Here is a 23,704-nt window from a genome sequence, read left to right on the forward strand (position 1 = left end):
TGTCGTATCTAGTTTTACACGTCTCGCGTCAAGCAGCGACTTTGCACAGGTCTTTTCAAGTCGACGGCAACGAAAAGGAATGCTACAACGAAGAGACTGCTCACAGATCCAAGATTCCGACTTCAAGACGGCGAAAGAAAACGTCTCGTCAGGTGTACCGCGCAACCTTGCGTCGCCTGTTCTTGACCGTCGCCGCAATGCCGCTGACCTCTGCTGCCGCCCCGGTGACAAATGCCGACGAGCCCCGCGTCTTCTGCTTCTTCGGCGCCGGCTCTGGCTCGTCCTCTTGCTCCTGCTCACCGTCGACCTCCTCGTCATCCTTGACAGTCGAAGCCACCGACGCTCGGCCCCGTACGCGCCCTCGCCCTCGCGCAGAAGTCGGCGCCGCCTTGCGTCCGCCCTTGCCCCGTCGTGCGGGAGTTGGCGGCGCATCCTCCGGCTCTTCCTTCGTCTCCTCGTCGACAACGTTCTCCTCGAGCGTCTTTGCGGGCGCCGGTACATCGGGGACCTTCGACGCCTTGACTTCGACCGGCTTGATGGGCAGCAAGTCCAAGTCGCCCTCCTCCGTCGTGCTCGGCTCCACCTCTTCGCTGGTCTCGACGAGTGCAGGCTCCTCCACTTCCATCGCGCCGTTTTGCATATCCGCTGCAGGCCGCTTCCGCACCGGAGGAGGCGGCATCGAGCCGTTCGCGAGCGGTCCAGGCGGTACTGCGCGAACCATGATCGGACTGGCCTGGACTGAGCTCATGGCCGAGGCGGACGAATCGCTGAACGCAGACATGGGCTCTTTCCGCTTCGTGCCGCTTGAGAAGGGAGGTGCTAGGGCGTGGTCGAGGCCGTTCGGAAGGTTGGAGAGAGGGTGAGGCGAGTGAGGCGGGCCATCGAGCGCAAGTTTGCCTGCATAACGCTATGGGTGAGCTTAGAACAAAGCAAGGTATGGGAGCGAGACGCACCGAATCCTTGCGAATCGACCATGCTGTCGTCCGTTCCTTCCGTCGTCCGCATCGCAGCTGGACTCGTCAAACTCGCCGCGCTCATCTCGGCGTCCGCTTCCTGACCCTCGAGCGAATCTGCTCGTGATCGATGCGCGGCAGACATGTTCGGGATGGCATCGAGGGAAGAGGCGCCGAAGGGTAGGGAAGCGACCGAATCAGATTTCGTCGCGAGCCAAGGGTGCCGCAGGGCTTGCGCTGTCGCGAGGAAGTGGTCAGCCATGATCGCGGAACTGAGGGAAGCAACGCGCACCGCAGCTCATCCGTTCGCGCGGGTCCGCCTTGAGCAGCTTGCCGATAAAATCGCACCCTATCTCGCTGACGCCAAAGCCGCGCAAGATGCCGAGATTGACTGTCCGCTGCGCCATCCGTTGAGGCAGCGGTGTCGACTCGGACTCGTCGAATGGGATCTGGTTCGTTAGGCAGGAGTAGAGAACAACGCCGATTGACCAGGCGTCGACGAGCGAGCCGTAGCCTCGGACCGCCTCGGGGTGGAGAATGACCTCTATAGGCAAAGACATGTCAGCGGCGAAGCATGCGAGAGAGAAAGAGGGAGGCAAACCGGGCGCGAGGTAAGTTGGCGTTCCGCACATCGTCCGCAACATTGTCTGTCGAGACAAGCCCTAGTCAGCCTGCATCGCAGCTCAGACGGAGACGTCTAGCGCACCTGATCGTCCACCATCTTCGCCAAGCCAAAGTCGGTAACCTTGCAGACCGGATGCGCCGCCTTCGTGAGCAACAAGTTCTCCGGCTTGAGGTCGCGGTGCGTGACACCTTGCGAGTGGAGGTAGGCGACGGCTTCGCAGATCATGAGTGCGATCTCGCGGGTCTCGTTCTCCTCTAGAATCATAACGAGCGCTAGTCAGCGGAGTTTGAAGTGGAGGGGAAAAGCGGAACGTACTCAGTCCTCGCCGCTTCATCACGTAGTCCAGCAAGTCGCCTCCGTCGACGTACTCCAAGACAATCCTGTGCGCGCACCAAAGGTCAGGTCAAGTTACAGGAGGATGTCCGGGAGACGCACCAGATCCGCTGGTCATCCTCGAAGAAGTCAAAGCACTTGACGCAGAACCGCTGCGAGGGAAGGAGTGCATCAGCATCTGCCAAATCAACGAGTGAGACTGCGTGCCAACACACATGCTCGAGCTGCATCATAATAGCGATCTCCCGCTCAATCATCTCGACCGACTTGGGATTACTCGCGAACCTCGCCCGCTGGATGATTTTGATCGCCACGACGACGCCGTCCGCTCTCCGCACGCCCTTGCGGACCGTCGCGAAGCTGCCTTTGCCCAGCTGTTCCCGCACCTCGTAGTACTGGTGGATTGACCGTCCCTCGGCGTTTTGCGACTGCGAGAGCTCGCCGAGGCCGTACGGGTCGGCGGCAGAGGACGAGGAGGGGTTCAGGCTGGGGTCACACTGGAAGACGTAGCGGAAGTCGTCGTCAAAGTTGGCCGAGGCGGGACCGAAGACGATCAGGTCGCCTGGCTCGAGGACAGTGATGTTGCCCTTGCCAACCTGTAAGCAGCGCTCGAAGCGTCAATATGCGTCTCGATGACCTTGTCCACGATGCCTTGCTGATGAATCCCACCCTGGATAGCCCTCCACCGCGAATCAAGCCAGGATTCGGAAGTTCCGCCGAGCGATAGCGTCCTCATTTCTCGCGCGACAGGGCTGCCAGTGGGGGAGACGCAACGCACCTTCATGTTGCGCACGAAGGTCCCGTTCGTGCTCGTGTCCTCGAGCCTGACGATGCCCGTCTCGTTGTCGAGCCAGATCCGGGCATGCTTGCTCGAGATCTTTGGCCCGTTCAGGACCAAGTCGCACCGTGGATGCCGCCCAACCGTGTACTCCCGTTTCGTCCGCGAGAACTCGAGTCGCTCCGGTCGAGGGAGGGCCGTGTGGACGGCCGTTGAGAGACCAGGAGGAGGGGCAGAGGTGGTTGTGTCGCCTCGGACGGTTGTTGACTGGTCGTGCGCGTGCTGTGCGAGCGCAAAGGACTCGCTCGAGCTCCTCCCGACCGAGACGAGGATTCCCCAGAGGTTGGGCGGGAAGCGGGTGGTCGGCTGAGAGAGCGGCTGGGTCTGCTGGGTCTGCGTGAGCTGCGACTGCTGCGAGTACTCGAGTGCGTCGAACGCAGCCGTCTCCATCGTGCAAGCGGGCGAACAAGCGAGCGAGAACGAGCGAACGAGCGAACTTAGCGAAGTTGGCCCTCGCGAGGCGACGCGATTTCGTCGAAACGACAAGACGCGATCCAGCCGTTCTCTGCGTTCTTTCATGCTCATGGAGAGCTCTACAATCACTCTCCGCACAGACAGGTCTCCCGACGAAAGGTGAGAGTATTAGCGGCGAAGCGAGTCGCTCTTTTCGGGTCATCTAGTCGTACAATCTCAGCGCAGCCAGCTATACGTCCTGCGAAGTCAGCAAAGCGACGAGAGCGTCAGCGAGTGTACTAGCGAGACGCGCTAGGGCACCGAGAGGCCGCACTCACCGGCTCATCGTCCTTGCTCTTCTTCGCACACTCCCGCCGCACCCGCTCCAGCATGTACCGTGCATCCTCGGGGTCGACGCCCGGAGTGATGCCGTGACCGAGGTTGACGATCCACCCGCCCTTGATGCCCTCCCTCGCGCACGTGAGGAACCCATCCGGTCCCCAAGTCAAGTTGCGCACCTCGCGCTTGATCGCCTCCTTTCCGCCGAGGAGGACAGACGGGTCGAGGTTCCCTTGCAGCGCGACGCGCGAGCCGGTGTGTTGTCGTGCGTAGCGAGGTGCGACGGTCCAGTCGAGGCCGACGGTTTGGTAGCCGATTTGCGAGAGTGCCGAGAGTTGCGCGGGGGAGGTTGCGCCCTTGGCGAACACGGTCATGGGAGGGCAGGGGATAGAAAGGGAGGCGAGGCGGGAGCGGACGAGTTTGGGGAGGAGGGCGAGGTAAGGGAGGATGAAGGTGTCGAAGCCGTGAGGGGTGAGGCAGTCGGCGTTCGTGTCGAAGACTTGCAGGAGCTGCGGCACACAAATCCGTCAGCGGCTTTGCGATCAATGAACGCGAGACAGGAGACGCACCTGCGCGCCTGCCTGCACCTGTCCGACAAGGTACTCTGCGCTGACCTCGGCAATCTTCTGCAGCACCGCCTTTGCGTTCTCCGGACTCTTGTACGCCCACGCCTTTGCCTTCTCCCACGTCCTGCTGCCGCCTCCCTCGACCATGTAGCCGAACAGCGTCCACGGTCCCGCGCAGAAGCCAATCAAGGGCACCTTGCCCTCGAGTCCATGCCGAGTCTTGGTGATCGCCGCGTACACATACTTGAGCTCCTCGTAGACGTCGACCTTGCGGTCGAGGATGCGAGACTGGGCGTCCTCGGGGTTCTTGAGAGGCGAAGGAAAGTGAGGGCCGACGCCTCCGAGCATCTGGACTTCCATGCCCATCGCCTGCGGGACGACGAGAATGTCGCTGAAGATGATGCTGGCGTCGAGGAGACCTTCATACCGCCTGATCGGCTGGAGAGTGACCTCGCAGGCGAGTTCCGGCGTCCGGCAGACGGTGAAGAACGAGTGCTCCTTACGAACCGCCTGGAACTCGGGGAGGTAGCGACCGGCCTGGCGCATGATCCAAATGGGCGGAAGACGTGTCAGGTCGACTGGCGAGACGCCCTGCGCCGACTGGAGGAGGGCATCGTTGCGGAGCGGAGGGAACTCGTCGAACGAAGCCGGGAAGCGGTACTCGCTGACCGAGGGCGGTACGGGGTGGTCGATCTGTTCCTGCTGTGTCATCCTAGCCAGCAAGCGACTCGAACTGAGCAAAGAAGCGAGTCGAGGCGAGCAGTCCCCAGGCAAGCTGGCGCGGCGAGAGGTTGCGACCCGACACTACCTCGCGACCCGCTCAGGCAGCCCAGGGTAAGCTCGCTTGCACTCTGACGTGCTCTTACGTTGCAGCCGAGCACGTACGAACAAGCGCGGCGCCAGACAGACCCTTCTACACCCCTCCCCCTCCTCATCACCACCTCGACACGCTCGACCGCGACACCGGCACGAAGCAGCGTCTGAGTGGCCTTGGGGCATCGGATGCGGTACACAGAGCCTCGAGGCGAGACCAGCTCGCTGAAAGGAGGCGGAGGGCGGGCGCAGTCTCGTTTGCCCAGGATGACGACGCCCGCAAGGACGCATCTTTAGGGGTGTGCAGATGCGTGGAGAGGGCCCGTGCGGATCTAAGGGAGTCGTGCGCAAGCGGACGAGGCTGGCAATGTCGGGCGGATCGCTACGACATTGTCCTGGAACCCGTCCTCGAGGAAGGTTGTGGACGGATGCAACAGCCTTGGGGGACTTTGCACGACGTGCCAGCATCTCTGGAAGGGCTGTCCATTACTGACGGACCAGGCTGACGTACTTGCTCGCCCTCAACAGATGTCGCGATCCTCTTACGACCGCACTCTCACCATCTTCAGGTGCGCACGCTTCTTCGTTACTCTACCGCAGACTCACTGACCTTCTGCATGCTCACAGTCCCGAGGGACGGCTCTACCAAGTCGGTGCGCCCGATCCCCAGCCGTTAGCGTTACGAACTTGCGCTCATCCGTCTATCCCCCAGAGTATGCCTTCAAGGCGATCACGACCTCGGGACACACCTCGTTGGCGATCAGGGGAGCTGGCGTCTCGGTGGTGATCACGCAGAAGAAGGTTCCCGTGCGTCGCTGGTCCCGCTGTCGCCAATTCTAGCTTCCTTTGCTCATCTGGCTCATGGTCGTGGCCCTTTCGTCGTGCAGGACAAGCTCCTCGACCCCGAGTCAATCACCCACATCTTCAACATCACCCCTTCCATCGGCTGCGTCATGACCGGCCGGACAGGTTCGTCCTCCTTACCTTCCTCTCAGCTTCTCGTGAGGCTAACCGCCGAGATCGCCCTGTGCAGCCGACGCTCGCTCCCAGGTCCAGCGTACGCAGTCCGAGGCATCGCAGTTCCGCTACAAGTACGGCTACGAGATCACGCCCGATCTGCTCGCAAAGAGGATTGCCAACATCAACCAGGTGCGTGCGCGAGGCTTACTGCGCAAAGTCGACTTCGCTGACCCGGCGCTGACGCGCGCTCAATTTAACCCATTGACAGGTCTACACGCAACGAGCGGCGATGCGACCACTCGGCATCTCGATGATCATCGTCGGCTTCGACCCGCAGTACGGCCCTCAGATCTTCAAGCTCGACCCGGCAGGCTACTATGTCGGCTTCCACGCGACCGCCGCCGGCCAGAAGCAGCAAGAAGCGACGAACGTGCTCGAGAAGGGCTTCAAGAAGGGATGGAAGTTCGAGTCGAAGGACGAGGTGGTCGAGTTGGCGCTGTCGACACTGAGCCAGGTCTTGTCGACGGACTTGAAGGCGGGAGAGGTCGAGATCGGCGTTGCCGAGGAGGGAAAGGTCGAGGGCAGGGGGCAGTTCCGAAAGGTACGCCGGCCCTTCACCTCAACAGACTGCAGGCGTCGATCGCACACACCGTGCTAGACTGGCGCCTGCTCTCTTCGGAGGCAATCGCTGACGCCCCACCTTCTACAGCTCACGACGGAGGAGATCGCAGCCGCGCTTGACCGACTTTCGGAGCGAGACTGAGCCTCGTTGCGCGCATCTCTCGTGTAATTCTGGTCGTGCGAACGCAGTCTGATGTACAAACAGCACAAGCGAGTAGAACAGGGAGACAAACAGTGGAATGCGCAAGCCCAGCAGCGCCGCCCAACGAGACAGACCACCCTCACTCGGCCGCCTGCTGCTTGATCTTCTTCTTAAGCGCGGGGCCCTCCATTGGCTCGTCCTCCTCGTCCTCGTCGTCCTCGTCCGAAAGATCCATCCTCTGATACGTCTTAGCCTGCGTACCCGTCTGCGTCCTGCCCTCCTTGACACGCCTCTTGTACGCCGCGACGCGGCGGGCGAGTCCTTCGTCGGGCTTGATAGTGGACGCCGTGAGGCGCTTGCTGCAACCGGTTTCGGGGCAGTCGGTAATGCCATGACCCTGCTGGAGGAGCTCCTTGATGGCGTAGCCCGAGAAGGCGTGTGGACAGACGGTTCTGCAGAAGTACAGGTGGATCGTCAGCAGCTGTTCCGCCGATGCGAACGAGGAAGTGAGACGAACGAGGTGTACGGGTCTTCGAGGACTGTAAGCGTGATCGGGCAGCGGTAGGTGGTCGTCTCGGCGCCAAGCTCAATGTCCTCGTCGTCCGACTGCTCGTCATTGTCCTCTGCGTGTGGAACTCGTAATCAGCTAGCATTCGGGGCGCGAGTGAGCGAGCAACGCACCTCGAGGCAGAAACTTCTTGACGGGCGGGACAGCCGAACCGTTCGTGAAGCTCTCCTGTTCGTCAGAGGGTGAGCGCTTCGCTCGTCACAGAACGAGATAAGTGTACGCACCCAGACAAGATGGCGGTACTCGACGTATCGCTCGTTGTCGATGAAGCGCTGGCGGACAGTCTTCGCACGGTATTGCGAGAGCGGCTCGGCGGCCCTCTGCTCGAAGAGCTTGGCGACGTCGGCCTGATAGAGCAAGCGCGTCAGCGCCAGGACAGAGTCGAAAGGGAACAGTACGCACGACTGGGTGGCCTTGGTGTACGCGATCGCGAAGTTCGCCAAGCGTCTTCGCGCGAATCTTGAGCTCAGCTTGTCGGTCAATCAAGGCTCGGAAGTCTTCTTCGAGTTGTGACATGATCTCCTGTAGGACGGCAGATGATGAGCAGGGGGGCCTTTCCAATACAGCAGAACTCGGGGACATGAAGACTCACGTTCTCGAGCAGCGCCTTCAGCCACTTTTCCTCGTTCATGTCCTCGTCCTTGTAGTCCTCGTTCAGCAACTCGGCCATCTCGCTCGCCGTGTTCAGCACCGTCTCCTCGCCGGTCATCAAGTCCTTCGCGAGCGCGGTAAGGCTGCTAATGATGAGCTTGATCTTCGCGCTGCCTTGCTGCAAGTCAATCGGCTTGTTAAGGTACTCCGGGTCGACCTGGCGCGTACAGAACGGCAATCAGCAGGCGTTTGACACGAGAGAAGGGGGCCTTGCGTCGAAGCGTACCTTCTGGAGGATCCTGTCGTTCCGCTCGACGTGTTCCACCTCTACGTCCGACCCGTCCGAGTCCGACTCGACCACATGCTTCTTCCTCTTGCTGGCGGGAGGCATGGCGGAGCGAGGAAGGGAGATGTCAAGATCGCGAGAGGAGTCGGGGTGAGGAGACGGGCGGACGGGCGTGGGAGCTGGTTCGCGGCTGTGGTGCGTGTCAATCAGCAATAGCAGGCTTCCCTAACTCTTCAGCGAGCGTCTAGATGCTGAACGGGTGAAGGACAGGAGATGAAGCGATTCCCGACGCGTTCTTCCCGACCTCGACCTCGCCTGGCTCGATGTTGACAGGCTAGAGTGAAAGACAGACGTTCACAGAGCAGTCTAGCAGATTGAGGAAGCCCCTCGAGCGAGGGAGGTCGAGTTGTCTCCGGTTCGTCTCGTCCTCATCGCTTTCCGTCCTGCCATACTCGCCGCTCGTTCTGACGACGCCAAGATGCTCCCACGAAAGCTCCAGTGGACTTCTTCATCCCGGCTAGCCGCACCGACTGCCTTCCGTCCTGTCCCCACCACTCCCTCGCCCTCGTCGCTCCCCTCATTACGATCGCTCTCCTTCTCCTCCCGAACCCTCGCGCCAGTAGCGACGAAACCTAGACATTATCCAATCTCGCCTTCGCGGTCAGCGGCCGGAGCACGGAGACCAGGGGTGGAGTCGATGCCGCGCGAACTGCCCGAACTCAAGGTGAGCATCCTGCCCGTCCCCGTCGAATCCTCCCAAGGCCTGCTAACCACGCCGTCTCTCGCACACAGTCCCGAGTACCGCTCTACCTCGGTCTGGCGGTCGCCGCCGCCGCCGCATGGGGCGCCTTCCTCATCTACGCAACAAACGAAGAGCGCGCCAACTCGTCTGTCGTCCGATCGCTCACGTTCCAGCTGCGTAATTGGCCTGCGGTGAAGGAGTTCTTGGGTGAGAACGTCAAGATTGAGCCGTTGGTGGGGGACTTTGTCAGGATCAAGGGTTCGGTGCGTTGCACTTCTCTCTGACCACACAGCCTCGCAGCTACAAGGAGTGTCTCTCATGCTGATGCGAGGTGCTGTACACAGATTAACATGCTCGCGGGACGCATCGACGTTCAGTTCCCCGTACGAGGATCGAAGGGTACGTCCGCTCCACCTCCTGCACACCGCGCTTCCCATGACTGACCGCTCGCTCGTGACGCAGCTCGCGGCACCGCATCGTTCACCTCCATCCGAAGAGGAAAGGGCGGTCATTTTGAGGTGTTGCGGTGGAAGATCACGAGGGAGGACGGAGCGGTGTTGGACTTGGCGGAGCTCGATATGACGAAGCCACTCGAGGGGTTGGACTTGTAGACGTCGGGCGTATGCACAATGCGAGGCTCTCGCAAGGCAGTCAGAGATGCGATGCCCGCGAGAGGAAGAGCTGATGGCGCCCCTACTATCTCGCCATCTCTCTCAGACGGAAATCCTTGAGGGCAAAGCGTCAATACTATAAATGCAACGTGAACCCTTCAGCAGTGTGCAAGGATGTAGCGGAACCCTCCCAGCGCCCACTCAGAACTGCGGCTGATACCACTTTTGTTGGTACGCCTTCGTGAACGGTGTCGCGTTCGCTGCGCCACCAGTCTGCGTGCAGATAATGTCGTCAATATGTTGACAGTTGTTCAGAGGGAGACAGCAACGCACCATGACCGCCTCGATCTCCTCCTCCGTCGGAGCCCACCTCTCCCGCCTCAGCCAAGCCGGCAATTGCGTCTCATCCTCCAACACTCCAGGCTTCCCACTTCCTCCGCTCGACACACCCTTGCTCGCACCCTGCCCCTGACCCGCCAACGATCCCGACGAAGAAGCCGAAGCGCCGACACCTTCCTGCGCGACTGGTCCGCCGTAGGAGGACGAGTTGGCGTCTTCGGCGTGTGGTGAGCGTGGCTTGGAGCGCGCTTCGCTGAAGCGGGAGAAGGTGTCGATGACGGATTGGGGGGCGCAGGGGTGAGGTTCGGCGGAGTGAGATGAGTCTGCGCGGGAGGGAGAGAAGGCGGTGTCAGTCTTGTGGAGTTGGAGCCGTGTCCACCCATAGTCGATGGGTTATTGTTGACGCTCGACAGCTCGTTGAAGCTGCTAGTATGCCCGCCGCAGAGAAGACTCCCGTCCGAGCAACACCTCGTCAAGAACTCCCGAGAGTCAGATCCGCCGCATGCGCCGCGGCCCGGCCATGGAGCTGGTCTCGAATCCAGGATTCCACCGTGTCAAACAGCCTCCTGCACACGAGGGTCGACGACTGCCTCCGCCGGCCGGCTGTCTCCGAGGTCATCTCGTTTCGACGCCGTCTCCTGCGCTGCGACGACCCCAGGGAAGCCTGCGATCCAGCCCAGCCAGTCCTTCCAGCCGTCTTCCAATCTACCGTCGCCCGGGCGAGCCCGTATAGAGCCATCAAACGACACCCGACCTTGGCGAACGACGAGCGAGCCGAGGGAGACGGAGAGTGAACGTACGGGCGGCCTTGCGGTCCGGGAAGCGCATGGACGGTTGCCGCGCGTGTTGTGCGAGTCGAACGAGCGTCTGGCGGAAGGACATGGCGGTTGTGTGAGGGTGAGCGAGAGGGAAGAGCTGTCGCGAGTGAGGAAGACAAGTCCCGCCTCGATTCCTCGCAACCACTCGGGACGGTTCGGCTGCTTGTGTGGCAGTACGAGTACAGCATACTGGATTTGTTGGTCTGGCAGTCGCATTTTCCTGCAGCGAGCGACTTGCCGTGCCGGATGGTTGCGCCTGCTGGTTCCGACCCTCTCCTTCACCCGCCACTTGCTTGCTTTGCTGTGTTCGTGTGTGTGCAGTGCAGCTGGACAGTCCCAGGGACCAGCGCAACCCGCCACCACCCCTCGCCTTTCTCCCATCCTCGACTCCCGCCAACTCGAGCTCACTTTCCTCGGACACCGCTACATCGCCTCGCGACCATCTCGATCCGCCAGGCGAGCTATACATTTATACGCACAGCAGTCGACATCGCCTACTGCCGACATCCCGCGACCGCCGCGTCTCTCCGATCTCGCCAACTTTCGACTCTTCTTCATCTGATCGCCTCGACACCCGACAGGGCAGCCACGCCCGCATAGATCAGCCTCGTACGGCATGGTGGTCAACCTCTCGTACAAACTCACGCACCTCGCCCACTCGCTCCGACATGGTGGACACAGCTTGAGGAACGCTTTCCCATCGACGGCCAACCCTGGCTTCGACTTCACCTCGAACGTCTTTGGAACGGTCAGCAATGCCGCTGGGAACGTAGGAGGAGGGGCGGCGACGACGCTCGGTGTCGCTGCCGGCGCCCTCGGAGCGGGCGCAGGAGCGGCTGCTGGAGCCAGTTCAGGAGGAGCGACGGGAGGAGCCGGCGGCGCCTCATCAAAGGCTGGTTCGTGGGGCGCGAACTGGGGCTTCCAGGTGCGTCGAGTATGCCGGTATGGATACCGGCAATCCCGCTGACGAGCGTGTGGCGTGACAGAACGGCAAACCCACCAACGGCCAGGCTGCTCAAGCCGACTCGCAGCAGCTGAACGACGACGCCGACGACCTCCGCGCACTCGCTTCCTCTCCCGCACGCCGTCGTGCACTCTTGCGCAGCCGCACCGCCCAGTCTTCCGGCCGCATCGCCTCGTCTTTCCGGGCCCGCCATGGTTCGCTCTCGTCCGGCTCTGCGCCTCATCCCGACCTGCTCCGCGCCGAAGAGGCCGGTCTCTCCGGCGTACGCCTCAGCAGCGTCGAGATGCAGCGACGGTACCATTCGGCGTTCGCTCGCGGCGAAAAGGCGGACGAAGCGGTCGAGCGCGAGGCGGACGAAGTTGACCTGGACGTCAGCACAAACACGGATGTCCTCAGGTCGAGGAGGCGAGCGAGCATTTCGAACAGGCCGACGATGACCCTCGCTTCGCCGTTCGTCATCACCACCACGCCTTTCGCTTCGCCCCGTCGGCCGTCGACCCCCCTCTCCTCCGCAACCCGCTCCATTCACACGTCGGCTGTTGCTGCCGAGACTGCGCCACCGACCGATGCGACCACCGCCACCGAGTCTGCCGCGCCTCCCCCCCCCGCTTCGTCTGACGAAGCCGCTCCAACGCCGAACGCCTTTTCCGAGCCGCCTCCGACCGGCACAGTCGGGCGTGCACGAAGCAACTCGTCTCCGACTTCCGACCGTCCCTCTCTCTCCCGCACGCTCAGCCGAGAGCGCGCTCCCTCCGACGGCGACTCTCAATGGCAGCCGACGTTTGCGCCCGCCTCGCCCAGGTTCCTTGCGAAGCGCGAGGCGAGGGGTCTGAAGCGCGCGGACCGCCAGGCGGACGCGAATGAGCCGAGTGAGATTGCGAAGGACCGGGACAGGAATGGATGGCTTGTCAAGCGCCGACAAAAGGAGGGATTGACTGTCCCCGGTGCCGAGGCAAGTCTTTGCATCTCTCCTCGTTGCATCAGTCTGTATTGACTCGCCTCTTGCTCATCGTGTTCAGCGAGCGCTTGACCTCATCCTCGCCGCCTCCAAGACGGGTCAAGTCGCGGTTCTCGAGCACGCTGTGCAGCAGTACCGAGCGGACGCGGGGAAATGGTCTTCGGCAGGTCACAAGGAAGCGATGAATGCCCTCCTGCACCTCCGCCGACCGAACGACCCCATCGACCCGATCATCCGGCTCTACAACGACCTCTTCGACCACGAGCAGCTTCACCCGAGTCGCAGGGCGTACGAGGTCGTCATCGAGGCGTTCTGCGTCCGCGACAAGGAGATCGTCAGCCAGATCGAGGCGCTCGAGGCGAAGGCTGCTCGGCGGACGCTCACGGTTGAGGCTCGCGGACCGTGGAAGGTCGCCGAGAACGCTCAGGATGTCCTCGGCGAGCAGGAGCGCGAGACGCTTGCTCGCCTGCGCGACACGAACTTCTACCAGCACGCCCTCGTCTTCTTCAACAAGCTCGGCGAACCGGCCAAGCACCTCAGCTTGCCCGCATACGAAGCGCTCATCGAGACCGCTGCAGCCCGCGGAGACGTCGAGACGGCCGTCTCGCTCTTCGGGCGCGTCGAGCAGCAGAAGTACCAGAACCCCGGTTGGCGCTCGCACTCGGCTTTGATCAAGCTCCACGCCAAGCAGGAGAACGGCGCCGACCTCGTCAAGGAGATCTTCGAGTCGTACCTCCTCAACCGCAGCAAGGGCGTCATCAGGAACTCTGGACTCGAGTCGCTTCGCCGCACCAACCCCGCCGACTCGCTCGACGCCAAGGTCTCCGGCGACGAGCAAGTGTGGAACGAGACGATCCGCTCGCTCGTCAGTCTTGGCGACTTCGCCGGCGCCGTCGCCATCGTCGAGAAGCTCATTGTCGCGCTTAACTCGACGGAGCCCGCACCTCAGGGCTACCCGGACAAGATCGGGCCTGAGGCGTGGGGATCCCTCGCAGCCGGTTTCGCCGCTCAAGGCGAGCACGAAAAGGCCGTCACCTGGTTCGACAGGCTCGTCTCGGGCGAAGCGCAGGGCCTCCGCGACGGCACGAACAAGCTGCCTGGCTTTGCTCTCCTCGACGGCATGCGCACCGACGACGTCGCATTCGTCAACCACGTCTACCGCTACATGCTAGCGCAGGCAGACAAGGTCCCGCTCTCGATCGCCCACCTCGCCCGCGTTGTCGACTACAATCTCGCGCACGCAGCCAAGACCGAGGACCCCGACGCGCGCAACGCCTTGTTCGACACGGTCATCGAGTTCCGCCGCGGCTTCGAGCAGGCCGTCTTGGCGAACCACGTCGAAGCCGGCGGCGCCGTCAGCTTCAGCGATTCGACCGGTCTTCTCGGCCGCATGGCTGCGACGATGGGTTCCTTCGGCCGCTTCGATGTCGCGACATCGACCTTCGTCGAGCTCGCCAACATCGTCCGTCGCCTCATGCGGGACGCTGGCGACGAGGACGTTGCGGACGCCCAGAATGAGGCCGGTTGGACACGCAGCCGCCGCACCTGGGCGCTCACCGTGACGGACGACGCCTCGGGTGCTCTCGGCTTCGTTCCGGCCATCAACAGCGATTCGGCCATCCACGGCCTCACGCGCCTCGTCGCCGAGCGTCCGTCTCTTCAGCAGGCTGTCACCGTCGTCGGCTGGACGAACAAGCTCCGTAACGTTGTCCACCTCGCTCCCGTCGCCAACCACGTTCTCGCGGTTGCCGAAGCATACAGCGCAGCGCGTGCCGGACCCGAACGCGACGCCGAGCTGAGCCAGCTCTCCGGCGACAACTGGTACACCGTCCTCGAAGGTATGGCATACTCGGCCGCCCTACTCCAGCGCGGAGTCGCCGTCGACTTCTCCTTTGCCGGCTTCGATGCTGCCTTCGACGACTTCCTCGCTAGCGGTTCGCAGCTCCCGCTCACGCCCGAGACGGCCGAGCTTCGCGCCATCCGGGACTCGCTCGCCCTGATCGGCGCACCCGAGGCGCGTATCGACGAGGTCGTCAATGCCTTGCAGCAGAAGACAGCCCAGACGATGCAGCAGCAGCCCTCGTCCACCGATGCCGATGCTGCCGCCGCAAAGGTCGATGTTGTCGAGGACGAGGCTGGTTCGGTCACCAGCGAGTCGCTCGGGACCGCGACGTCTGCGACCCAAGAGACCGCGTCGGCTACGAACTCGGTCCTCACGCCTCCCTCGACCCCGCCGGCTTACTTTGCGGAGCGGGAGATCAAGCCTGCCGCTTCGTCAGCTCCTGCGGCGAACGAGCCAGCGGTCGACCTGCGCCTCACCCAGCTCCTCGACGCCTTCATCGGTGGCCACAACATCGACAAGGCGTTCGCGAAGGCGAGGGAGGCTGCCCAACAGGGTCGCTACGCCCGCCCCGAGACATACTCGCGCCTGATCGAGCTCCTCGGCCGCAACAAGCGCATGGACGAGGCTCGCATCGCCTACTTGGACGGTTATGCCGCTCTCAAGGCGCTCGACAACGATCCGACTGCACAGGCACTCGCGTGGGTTCAGCTCGAGGACCGCATGATTCTCGCCCTCGCCAACGCCGGCGAGCTCAAGGACGTTGGCCACCACCGAGACCGTCTCATCCGAGCCGGCGTCGCACCCTCGGCCGACGCGTACGGCGCGATGATCGCCAACATGCACGAGACGACCGACAACGCCTCGATCGCCTTGACGCTCTTCGAGGAGGCGATCGGTCTCGGCGTCCGTCCGAGCCAGTACCTCTTCAACACGCTGCTCTCGAAGCTGTCGAAGGCTCGCCGCGCGAAGGAGGTCCTCGACTATTTCGAGCTCATGAAGGAGTACGGCGTGCGCCCGTCGGCCATCACTTACGGCACCGTCATCAGCGCGTGCTGCAAGATTGGCGACGATGCGACGGCCACTTTCCTCTTCAACGAAATGGTCGCCATGCCCGGCTTCGAGCCGAGGGTCCCGCCGTACAACTGCATGATCCAGTTCTACACCCAGACGAAGCCCGACCGCGAGCGCGCTCTCCACTACTGGGACCGCCTCCGCAACGACCGCGTCCTCCCGACCGCTTTCACCTACAAGTGCCTCCTCGACGCCTACGGCTCGATCGCGCCGCCAGACCTCGAGCAGACGCAGCAGGTCTTTGCGCAGCTCGTGCGCGACCGAGGTGTCACGGTCAACGGCTCGCACTGGGCGTCGCTCATTACGGCGTACGGCATCTTCGCCAAGGACCTCGACCGCGCCCAGGCCATCTTCGACTCGATCAGCCACCACCCGTCGACTCGCAGGAACCCGAATGGTCGCCTCCCCGACGCCGTCGTCTACGAAGCGCTGCTGAATGCCTGCATTGCCAACGACCGCCACGAGCTCGTCGACCAGTACCTGGAACGGATGCGCGCCGAAGGCGTCCGCATGACGGCCTACGTCGCGAACGCGCTCATCAAGGTGCGTCTGGCTTGCTGATTTCTAACACGTGCTTAACTTGCTGACTCAGTTCACGGCTCGCAGGCTTACGCCGAGAGGGGCGCTTTCCAGCGCGCTCGCAACGTCTTCGCCGCCATGGCTGACCCGCCCGCCGGCGTCGCTTCCGTCGGCAACCACCCCAACGACCGCCAGCAGAGGAACTCCCGCCTCGCTTCGAACGCCCATGCCTCCGTCGACGAGCCGACCTACCGCGAGCCGTCGACCTACGAGACCATGATCCGCTGCGAACTCGCCGCCAAGGAGCCGTCGAAGGCGCTCGAGGTCTACGCCCGCGCACAGCAGCGGGCGTTCCCTCCTGCGATCATGGCGCGCCTGCACAAGCTGCTCGCGTCGGAAGGCGTCGAGCTCCAGGTGCAGCAGAGCGCATGAGAAAAAGCCTCGCTCGTCTCTCCCCTCTTCTTCTCGCGGTCCATCTCCTGTCGTTGCGATATATTGTCATCGTCGTCCCACCACCGCTCGCCGGTGTGCCGTCCATTCTGCCGCCACCACTCACACTTCCCTCTCGATACCCGCTCGCCAACCTCGATACCCCTCCCCCATAGATCTGAAGAAGCCGAAACAACTGTATCTCCTCCTGCAACGATTCTCGCGATCGATGGCCGGCTTCAAGTGAGTTTGTGCGCGACCCTCCTTCGTGCGAGAGGCGAGGAAGAGGTTCGCCTTCATGTCATCACGCCCTTGCGTTTGAACGCCGGCTATCGTACCGCCTGACCTTCCAGCTTTCTACACACTCTGCGAGCGCAGCCATGGCTTCCCCAATGCTCTTGCCAGCGAGTACACCTCCCCCTGGGTTTGATCAGTGAGTTGCTCAGTCTCCTCGAGCAGCGCATACGAACTGGCGGCAGTTCTGCACAATGCTAAACATGGTAGGAAACGGGACACGAGCACCTGTGCACCGCGATTCAGGGTTGAGGAGACGGAGGGGGTCCCGGATGCGGTCGAGGAGGAGGTTCGGGACGTGAGGCTGACGGGTCCATTCGGCAGACCGCTACGAAGTCCGCACTTCATCACACGGACAGAAGCACTGCGAGGGGCGGCGAACCGGGTTCTGTTCTCCCAGGTGCGTCCGGCCTTGCGGCAGTCTCGAGGATCGTTGACACAGGCTAACCTCGCTGCCGCCAGTTCTACATCGGCCTGTACCTCCTCATGGCACTGCTATCGTGAGTTTACGTGGCTTGCACTCTTGCTCGCGCTCGGCTGACGACCGCTTCCACTCGGCAGCCTCACGACGGTCGTCCTCTCTGCAACTTCCGACTGCCCGACACTCGCCTTCTACATCCTCGAGATCATCGTCAACACGAGCATGATTGCTGAAGTCGTCGTCCGGCTGATCGCCTTCGGGAAGGTGCGCACACCGACTTCCACACGTCGAACCGGTTCTCGAGACTGACTTTTCCTCCACGGCTCGCAGCAATTCTGGCAATCGTGAGTCTCGCCGTGACAGCTCTCGTCTCTTGATTGCCCACCTGGCGCGGGACGGCGACTCAGGCGTATGAGAGCGCCTCGCATTGCTCACCCTTCGCTTTGCGCAGGTATTGGAACGCCCTCGACCTCGTGATCACCTGCTTCTGCGCCATCACCCTCGTCGTCATCTTCTTCAGCGGATGTTCGGCCAAGGGCGAGGAGGTCTTCGACACCTTCCTCCTCGTCGTGCGCAACCTGTTCCAGTTCGGCCGGCTGGCGCTCGTCCTGCGGAGGTGCGTCCAGGCGCATTCTCCGTAGAGTATCTCTGGCTGACCCTCGATCTAACGCAGATCGGGCAAATCGGTGTTTGCGCGACCAGCACCGATCGACCTCTCCGCCGCGCGAGCATATTCCTTGGATCTGGACCTGGACGACGAGGAGGCGCTTTCGACGGAGCGAAGAGCGATGGGCGGGGACGTCGAGGCTCAGCGGAAGCAGGCGCGACGGATAGGAGACGATCAGCGCCCGTTCTTGCTGGACACGGACGAAGAGGACTGATGTTATCAAGGAAGTGTTCCGCCACCAATCCGCGTCGGGTCTGCTACATCAGCGAGCGATCCACTGCGTTTCGCATGCGTCTTCTTTGCCGCGCGACGCCCAGGCTGTGGAATGACCAGCTTGCTCAAGTTCTTGCGGCGTCGCGCACATCTGACCGCTGATTGACACAGGCTGCACGTCTACTCAGATCTTCCCCAGCAGACTCGCCAGCATGACGCCCAACACCGCGCCTAGACCACACATCCCTGCAACTGCCCAGACACAGCGCTTCGCCCAGATCCTTTCTTCCTCACGCCACCGCACGAGCGATTCCTTCACGTCTTCGGGCACCTCGCCTCGGACCGCTTCGTGCCTGCTCCAGCGCTCAGCCTCCGCCAAAGCCGCTTCGAGAGCAACGACTGCCGCCTCGTCCCGACCGACTGCGCCGACGATCGCGCCGCTCTTTGGCGCCTTCTCCTTTGCGAGTTCGACGGGCGCCTCGCTGCGCCACAGTCGTGAAAGGCCGAGAAACCAGAAGATTGGGCACAGGAACCCGAGCCAGAAATGCCGCTCTGCTTGAGTGCGGGGACATTCGGCGTAAGAAGGAGGAGGCGGCAACGCGGGGGCTGTCGAATCGGGCGCGCGGGTGTCGACGGGAGTGAGGGAGGAGAAGGCGAAGAAGGAGAGAGGCTGGACGGTCGCGCTGCTTCCTGGCGTTGATGGAGCTGGAGCGGCATAAGGCGGAGGGGGAGGGAAGCGGTAGGACGATTCGTGGACATGCGGAGGGAACGTGGATACTGTCGGCGCCGGTGGCGGAGCAAGGTTGTCGGCTGGCAAAGGAGGGAGATCGCGGTCGACGGTTTGACCGGCTGTCACGATGCAAGTTGAGCTGGCGGCGGCGTCCTCCATGCCAGGCGTAGCCAATGTCGACATCGTGGTGGTTTCGATGGTGACAGAGACGGAGGATGCGGCAGAACCGCGACGTTGCGAGGCGATGGTCGACATGAGGGACTTGTTCGAGCGGGTGGAAGCGTTGGAGAAGAGAAGAAGCAAGCTGGACGAGCTGGTGATCATTCGCTTCGAGCCCTTCGCTCGCTGCTCGCATCTTTCGCCCTCTCGTCGACTTCCAAGTCGATTGGACGACGAAGCGACGAGGCGGCGCGTGCGGCGTGCGGAGCGGATGAGCTCGGGATGAGTGAGGACTCGACGACGACGCTCGCTGACTTTTCCAGGCAACATCAAAGCGTGCACTGCGATAAGCTGATCCGCTTGGGAGACGAGGGACGGCGGGGATCTCCAGCGGAAGTCTTCGGCAACTTAGGAAGGTCGACAAGGTTTCGACGGCTTCTCGAGGGACCATTGCAGTAAAGGCTTGCCTGACTGCTTGCTAGAAAAGAAGAAGGGTACTCGCAACGGCTATGTCACGCTGCCAGTCGGAGATGGGTAGAGGTCTTGCCGAATCGTTGCATTCGCGTTATCGTCAACCTGAGTGCGGAGCGTCAGGGTCAGTTACCACAGGTCACAGCTTCTCGGGACATACAGTCTGAGATTGAGGTGTAGCCGAGAGCGCAGGAGAAGCGCCAAGTCTGCGAGACGGCAAGCGTGCAGAAGCAGCACGAACATTGTTAGCAACGTCGCTAAGCCTGCTGCAGGTACGACGTACGAGGAAGTACTGGTACAGCTGTGAGAGGATATCGGCTGATAGAGAAAGAGCAACCTGCGGGAGAGCGGTCGAGTAAGTCGGAAGGAAAGGCTGCGGTGGGCATGAGCGCAGACTCGCGATGAGATAGAAGCTGGAGAACCCGGTGCTGTGCTCGAAGCTTGTCAGCCCTGTGTCGTGAGCAGGCCGAACGAGAGCATCTGGCTTGCCTGCAATAGACTCGCAAGCCTGAAAGAGGGAGACTTCCGGAGTTTGCGAGAGGCAAAGGACAGGTCGCCGTGATTTGTGCTTTCTCTGCACGATGGTGGAGTCAGCGATGTCACTAGAGCCCAATAATGAAGGCCATACGGTGCTGAAGCCTGAGCAAAGGTTCAATCGCTGGTCAGTCTCACAAGGGGTGCATGAACGGCACCTTGCTGACCTGAACAATACGACTCTGCGCAACCATTGAGCTGTCAGTAGTGGTCGTCAGAGAGTTAGAATGCAGCGCTGGCTCACCCTGCTCGAAGGACGCAGCTTGCGAGAACGACTGGCTGCAGGTATAGCGAGACAGATGTCCAGGCTGCGTGTGAGGGGTGTTTGTCAGTGACCCATAAACCATCGCAAAGTTGCAGGCAGCGTACTGGAGGAGCCATTCGCAAGGGCGAGGACCAGCACAAGAGCGCAGACCGCGACAATGACGGAAACCGCGCCGTAGATCTGCTCCGGCTGAAGTGAGCAGTGATTGTGATACTGGAAGGAGGTGACATACCTGAGCTTCAGCATAGGCCGGGAAGAACGAAGACGCCCAGCGGAAGAGGAAGACCGCTGTAAAGATTACTGCAGGTCAGACGGCATTCGTGCACGGAGGTTGGGCCAGGTCCCCCTCAACGCGTACCTCCTGCAACGCTGTATATACCAATGAAGACGGCAAGGGCGGTAGCTCCGCCTCGAAGCGGGAAGAGGAGAAGACCTGCGAGAAGCGACAGTCAGCGATGCACACGGCAAAGTACGGAGGGTAGACGCGCAGTTGTTGCACCACATCTCCGAGTTTTATGCACAATAAACCCCTTCGCCCAACGGAAGCGAGCGGGAGCGAGCTAGAGTGGCGAAAGACGCGAAAAGCGAGAAGGTCGTGAGGTCGGTGTGTTCGTTACGGTCGTGAGTGTCGTCAGCTGGCGTCACCGACGTCTCTGTTGAGCGCGGGATCGCCTCGCTGTGTAGGCTCTGCGGAATGCAATGCGAGGGAAGAGGCGAACCGAGTGGGAGGAGGGTCCTCCTCGGCCAAATCGCCTCAAGGTGTCTCCTCTGGCTCGCTACGGTCGATGAGGGTCTTTCGCCGTCCCCGAGATGACCAGGCCGGAGCGCAGGGAGATAGCGGAGCGGGATGCAGATTGAGAAGGCCTCCACGCTTTTGTGCGGGACTTGCGTGCGATGCTAGGCGGGGACTTTGCGAAACAGGTGTTACGGATTAGAACAATAGCTAAATCGCGGGACGAGGCGAAAGGTGAACCCAGAGGAACGAAGGACGAGCTGCTCAAAGTGTTGCGGGCAATCACGCGCCGAGCCCGCCCATCGGCTGCTTGTAGGTCCAGTACTGCGTGAGGAAAGCCTTGAAGCGCCAGACCTGCGAAGGACAAGATCAACTCTTGACCCGCAAGATAGAAAGAAGGATCTCGCCAACGAGGAAGTATTGGTAGAGCTGCAAGGCGACGTCGATGCAGAGCGCAAACGCAAACTGGCGAGGACGAACGTCAGCGAGGTACAGGTGAAGAAGCCGATAGACGCACCGCCAAGTAGAGGGAGTGGAAGCCGGACGAGCAAAAGCCCGACGGAAGCGTCCTGTCCGACGTATTGGTCGGGATGTTCGTGCTGTTGGCGATCGTAGCGTTCCATAGGATGCCGCCGTGGTTGCATTCCCAGATGACGTTCGATTGGTCTGCAGGACGAGCACTTAGTAGGTCGCCTTGGCAAAGTTGTAAGCGGTACGCACAATAGTCGAGTCTGCGAGGGGACAAGCTGGTTAGAGGGAATTCGGCACGCGCGAGCCTCGCGGAGCTCACCGGAATATCATGATACTGCGGTAGGAAGAAAGCTAGTCAGCGGCACACGAAGCGGGAAGACACAGATTCTATGCGACGCACCCGGCGCGGATAGCGGAGACAAACAGCACGAAAGGCAGGAGAAACTGAAGGGCGGACGTCCAGACTCCGCTCCAGACTCCGTCAGCGAGATCAACGAGGGGAACGAATGGGGGAAACGAATGGGCGCGACGTACTGACTGAACGATTAGCGAAAGCGAGCAACAGGATGATCGAGCATGCGCCAACAGCCATTGAGATGCCGCCGTAGATTTGGACCTCTGGGTAGGTGAACCAGAGAAACTGGCCATACATGAAGAGGATGATGCCTGCAAAGGAAGCGGAAGGAGGCTTGTCAAGCTTGTGCAGACACAATGCCGAGAACAGGCAGTATCGTTGTGAACGGCGACACTTACCTCCCCCGATACTGTAAGCCGCAATCAGAGTCGCAAGCGCCATTGTGCCCGCACGAAGCGGGAAGACGAGGAGACCTGCGAGAGCAAGGAGGATGTGAGTGCGGCCCCGCGTGCTTCGAGGCTGGTACCACTCACAGTTGTCGCACCACATCTTTCACAGGAGATCAGGGTAACGTCGTGCAGCGGGCAAATGTGGTAGGCGCGGGAGAGCAATGAGCCGAGTTGAGGAGGGAGAAAAGCAAGTCGTGAGGGTCGTCGGGGTCGTTAAGGGTCGTAAGTCGTGGTCGTAAAGTCGTGAAAGTCCTGCTCAAGGCAGCGAACATGAACGTAGGTCAGCTGAAGCAAGGGGAGTGTGCGGGAGAGAGGGGCGAGGAGGCGAAGGAGGGCATGGGAGTCTCTGGCGACGCCTGCCACCCTTCGCAAGGGCCAGTGGCAGCGTGCTGCACTGGATGATGACGTACTCGTTAGTCTGAGCGTATGGCTGGAAGGAAAGAGGGACTTCATCAGGCGCAGGCTCCTCTCGCCTCAAACGCCCGCCGACGATGCGAACGTCGCTGTCAACTCGCTCTCGGGCTGATCGCGGCCCGACACTACTTCGAAGGATCCTCCATTCAGGCATCGGCGGGCAGACCGGCAGCCTTGGAGGGCCTCGACACTGACAGAGTCCTCCACGCCTCTCTCTCCTCGACCTCTCGCCATGCGATGCACTCGCCCCTGGCCTGGCGCAGCGTCTTACTGCTGATAGTGCTTGTAGTGCTGCTTGTTGCGGTGACGGCGGCACGGCTGCTCCAGGTGGTCTTGCGGACCCACAATCGCTCTCGACGCTCCCGACAGACTGATGAAGCGTCGCTGGCGGTGTTTCTCGGCTCAGGTGCGCCCGTTCAACCACTGAGCAGCTCCACTTCCCTGCCATTAACCTTGCACACCTACTCGCAGGCGGCCACACGGCCGAGATGATGCGTCTCGTCGCCCACCTCGACTGGCGCCGGTTCTCGGGGCGAACTTGGATCATCTCGTCGGAGGACCTGCTGAGCGAGGCCAAGGCTTTGGCACTGGAGAAACAGATTGGATCGGGAGAGGTGCGCGCCCAGCAATTGAGCTGCAGACCGCAACTGACGCCTCGTTCCGACAGTTCCGCATCTTGCGGATCCCTCGCGCACGCCGAGTACACCAATCCTACCTCACCTCACCCTTCACGACCCTATACTCGCTCGCCTACTGCCTTTGGCACATCGCTGTTGCACCTCTGCTCGACAGTCGGCAGAGACGAGTCTTTGCGGACGTCGTTCTGCTGAACGGGCCAGGAAGCTGTGTACCCATCATCTGCGCTGCATTCCTACCTCGAGTACGTCGAAAGGTAATCTCTCGACCGAATGAAGACCTCAATTGAACGCAATGCCTCCCACAGCTCGTCTCCCTTCCCTCACCCGCCCTGATCTACGTCGAATCCCTCGCCCGCACACGTCGACTTTCGCTCTCGGCAAAACTCGTCCGCCCCTTCGTGGACCGTTTCTTCGTACAGTGGGACTCGCTGCGAGACGAGTTGGCGAAGAAGGAGGAGGCGAAAGGTGGGAGACGGTGGAGGCTGAAGGCGCGTGTAGAATGCCAGGGCTGGTTGGTCTGAATGGCGCAATGGACGGTCTTCGCAACGATCGAAAATGCGAGATGCGA

The 23,704-nt window shown here is 61.7% G+C and overlaps 11 protein-coding genes across 11 annotated transcripts; 5 read left to right on the forward strand and 6 right to left on the reverse strand.

Annotated features, from left to right (window-relative positions):
- Nucleotides 1-148: 148 nt before the first annotated feature.
- Nucleotides 149-3,139, reverse strand: RHTO_03489 (ser/thr/tyr protein kinase RAD53; the record flags this gene model as incomplete). Its single annotated transcript, XM_016417159.1, has 9 exons — nucleotides 149-897; nucleotides 954-1,190; nucleotides 1,246-1,497; nucleotides 1,555-1,600; nucleotides 1,660-1,832; nucleotides 1,894-1,958; nucleotides 2,014-2,063; nucleotides 2,127-2,507; nucleotides 2,690-3,139. The coding sequence occupies 9 exons, from the start codon at nucleotides 3,137-3,139 to the stop codon at nucleotides 149-151; spliced, it is 2,403 nt and encodes an 800-aa protein (XP_016271372.1).
- Nucleotides 3,140-3,392: 253 nt separating this feature from the next.
- RHTO_03490 (uroporphyrinogen decarboxylase) lies at nucleotides 3,393-4,758 on the reverse strand (the record flags this gene model as incomplete). The annotated part of the gene is made up of 3 exons (XM_016417160.1): nucleotides 3,393-3,401; nucleotides 3,481-3,990; nucleotides 4,051-4,758. 3 exons carry the CDS (start codon nucleotides 4,756-4,758, stop codon nucleotides 3,393-3,395), a joined length of 1,227 nt encoding a protein of 408 aa, XP_016271373.1.
- A 630-nt stretch (nucleotides 4,759-5,388) lies between these two features.
- RHTO_03491 (20S proteasome subunit alpha 1) lies at nucleotides 5,389-6,583 on the forward strand (the record flags this gene model as incomplete). Its single annotated transcript, XM_016417161.1, has 7 exons — nucleotides 5,389-5,429; nucleotides 5,488-5,513; nucleotides 5,573-5,667; nucleotides 5,748-5,829; nucleotides 5,894-6,009; nucleotides 6,089-6,421; nucleotides 6,530-6,583. 7 exons carry the CDS (start codon nucleotides 5,389-5,391, stop codon nucleotides 6,581-6,583), a joined length of 747 nt encoding a protein of 248 aa, XP_016271374.1.
- Nucleotides 6,584-6,722: 139 nt separating this feature from the next.
- On the reverse strand, nucleotides 6,723-8,133 carry RHTO_03492 (E3 SUMO-protein ligase nse2; the record flags this gene model as incomplete). Its single annotated transcript, XM_016417162.1, has 7 exons — nucleotides 6,723-7,035; nucleotides 7,101-7,206; nucleotides 7,265-7,319; nucleotides 7,376-7,498; nucleotides 7,554-7,673; nucleotides 7,744-7,959; nucleotides 8,029-8,133. The coding sequence occupies 7 exons, from the start codon at nucleotides 8,131-8,133 to the stop codon at nucleotides 6,723-6,725; spliced, it is 1,038 nt and encodes a 345-aa protein (XP_016271375.1).
- A 592-nt stretch (nucleotides 8,134-8,725) lies between these two features.
- RHTO_03493 (cytochrome oxidase complex assembly protein) lies at nucleotides 8,726-9,381 on the forward strand (the record flags this gene model as incomplete). The annotated part of the gene is made up of 4 exons (XM_016417163.1): nucleotides 8,726-8,752; nucleotides 8,821-9,033; nucleotides 9,115-9,169; nucleotides 9,233-9,381. 4 exons carry the CDS (start codon nucleotides 8,726-8,728, stop codon nucleotides 9,379-9,381), a joined length of 444 nt encoding a protein of 147 aa, XP_016271376.1.
- A 201-nt stretch (nucleotides 9,382-9,582) lies between these two features.
- RHTO_03494 (protein of unknown function DUF2638) lies at nucleotides 9,583-10,602 on the reverse strand (the record flags this gene model as incomplete). Its single annotated transcript, XM_016417164.1, has 4 exons — nucleotides 9,583-9,654; nucleotides 9,715-10,043; nucleotides 10,295-10,363; nucleotides 10,521-10,602. 4 exons carry the CDS (start codon nucleotides 10,600-10,602, stop codon nucleotides 9,583-9,585), a joined length of 552 nt encoding a protein of 183 aa, XP_016271377.1.
- Nucleotides 10,603-11,154: 552 nt separating this feature from the next.
- On the forward strand, nucleotides 11,155-16,325 carry RHTO_03495 (pentatricopeptide repeat protein; the record flags this gene model as incomplete). Its single annotated transcript, XM_016417165.1, has 4 exons — nucleotides 11,155-11,463; nucleotides 11,525-12,458; nucleotides 12,526-15,917; nucleotides 15,981-16,325. 4 exons carry the CDS (start codon nucleotides 11,155-11,157, stop codon nucleotides 16,323-16,325), a joined length of 4,980 nt encoding a protein of 1,659 aa, XP_016271378.1.
- A 377-nt stretch (nucleotides 16,326-16,702) lies between these two features.
- Nucleotides 16,703-17,918, forward strand: RHTO_03496 (ion channel; the record flags this gene model as incomplete). The annotated part of the gene is made up of 7 exons (XM_016417166.1): nucleotides 16,703-16,755; nucleotides 16,941-17,016; nucleotides 17,079-17,116; nucleotides 17,178-17,301; nucleotides 17,368-17,381; nucleotides 17,489-17,653; nucleotides 17,711-17,918. The coding sequence occupies 7 exons, from the start codon at nucleotides 16,703-16,705 to the stop codon at nucleotides 17,916-17,918; spliced, it is 678 nt and encodes a 225-aa protein (XP_016271379.1).
- Nucleotides 17,919-18,101: 183 nt separating this feature from the next.
- On the reverse strand, nucleotides 18,102-18,971 carry RHTO_03497 (uncharacterized protein; the record flags this gene model as incomplete). Its single annotated transcript, XM_016417167.1, has 1 exon — nucleotides 18,102-18,971. The coding sequence occupies one exon, from the start codon at nucleotides 18,969-18,971 to the stop codon at nucleotides 18,102-18,104; it is 870 nt and encodes a 289-aa protein (XP_016271380.1).
- A 2,120-nt stretch (nucleotides 18,972-21,091) lies between these two features.
- RHTO_03498 (uncharacterized protein) lies at nucleotides 21,092-22,184 on the reverse strand (the record flags this gene model as incomplete). The annotated part of the gene is made up of 9 exons (XM_016417168.1): nucleotides 21,092-21,163; nucleotides 21,221-21,274; nucleotides 21,327-21,475; nucleotides 21,530-21,540; nucleotides 21,600-21,614; nucleotides 21,681-21,756; nucleotides 21,815-21,946; nucleotides 22,034-22,108; nucleotides 22,169-22,184. The coding sequence occupies 9 exons, from the start codon at nucleotides 22,182-22,184 to the stop codon at nucleotides 21,092-21,094; spliced, it is 600 nt and encodes a 199-aa protein (XP_016271381.1).
- Nucleotides 22,185-22,735: 551 nt separating this feature from the next.
- Nucleotides 22,736-23,657, forward strand: RHTO_03499 (beta-1,4-N-acetylglucosaminyltransferase, glycosyltransferase family 1 protein; the record flags this gene model as incomplete). Its single annotated transcript, XM_016417169.1, has 4 exons — nucleotides 22,736-22,904; nucleotides 22,970-23,112; nucleotides 23,166-23,378; nucleotides 23,442-23,657. 4 exons carry the CDS (start codon nucleotides 22,736-22,738, stop codon nucleotides 23,655-23,657), a joined length of 741 nt encoding a protein of 246 aa, XP_016271382.1.
- Nucleotides 23,658-23,704: the final 47 nt, after the last annotated feature.

The sequence above is a fragment of the Rhodotorula toruloides genome (genome assembly GCF_000320785.1).
Source record: "Rhodotorula toruloides NP11 unplaced genomic scaffold Scaffold21, whole genome shotgun sequence".
Lineage (NCBI taxonomy): Eukaryota > Fungi > Basidiomycota > Microbotryomycetes > Sporidiobolales > Sporidiobolaceae > Rhodotorula > Rhodotorula toruloides.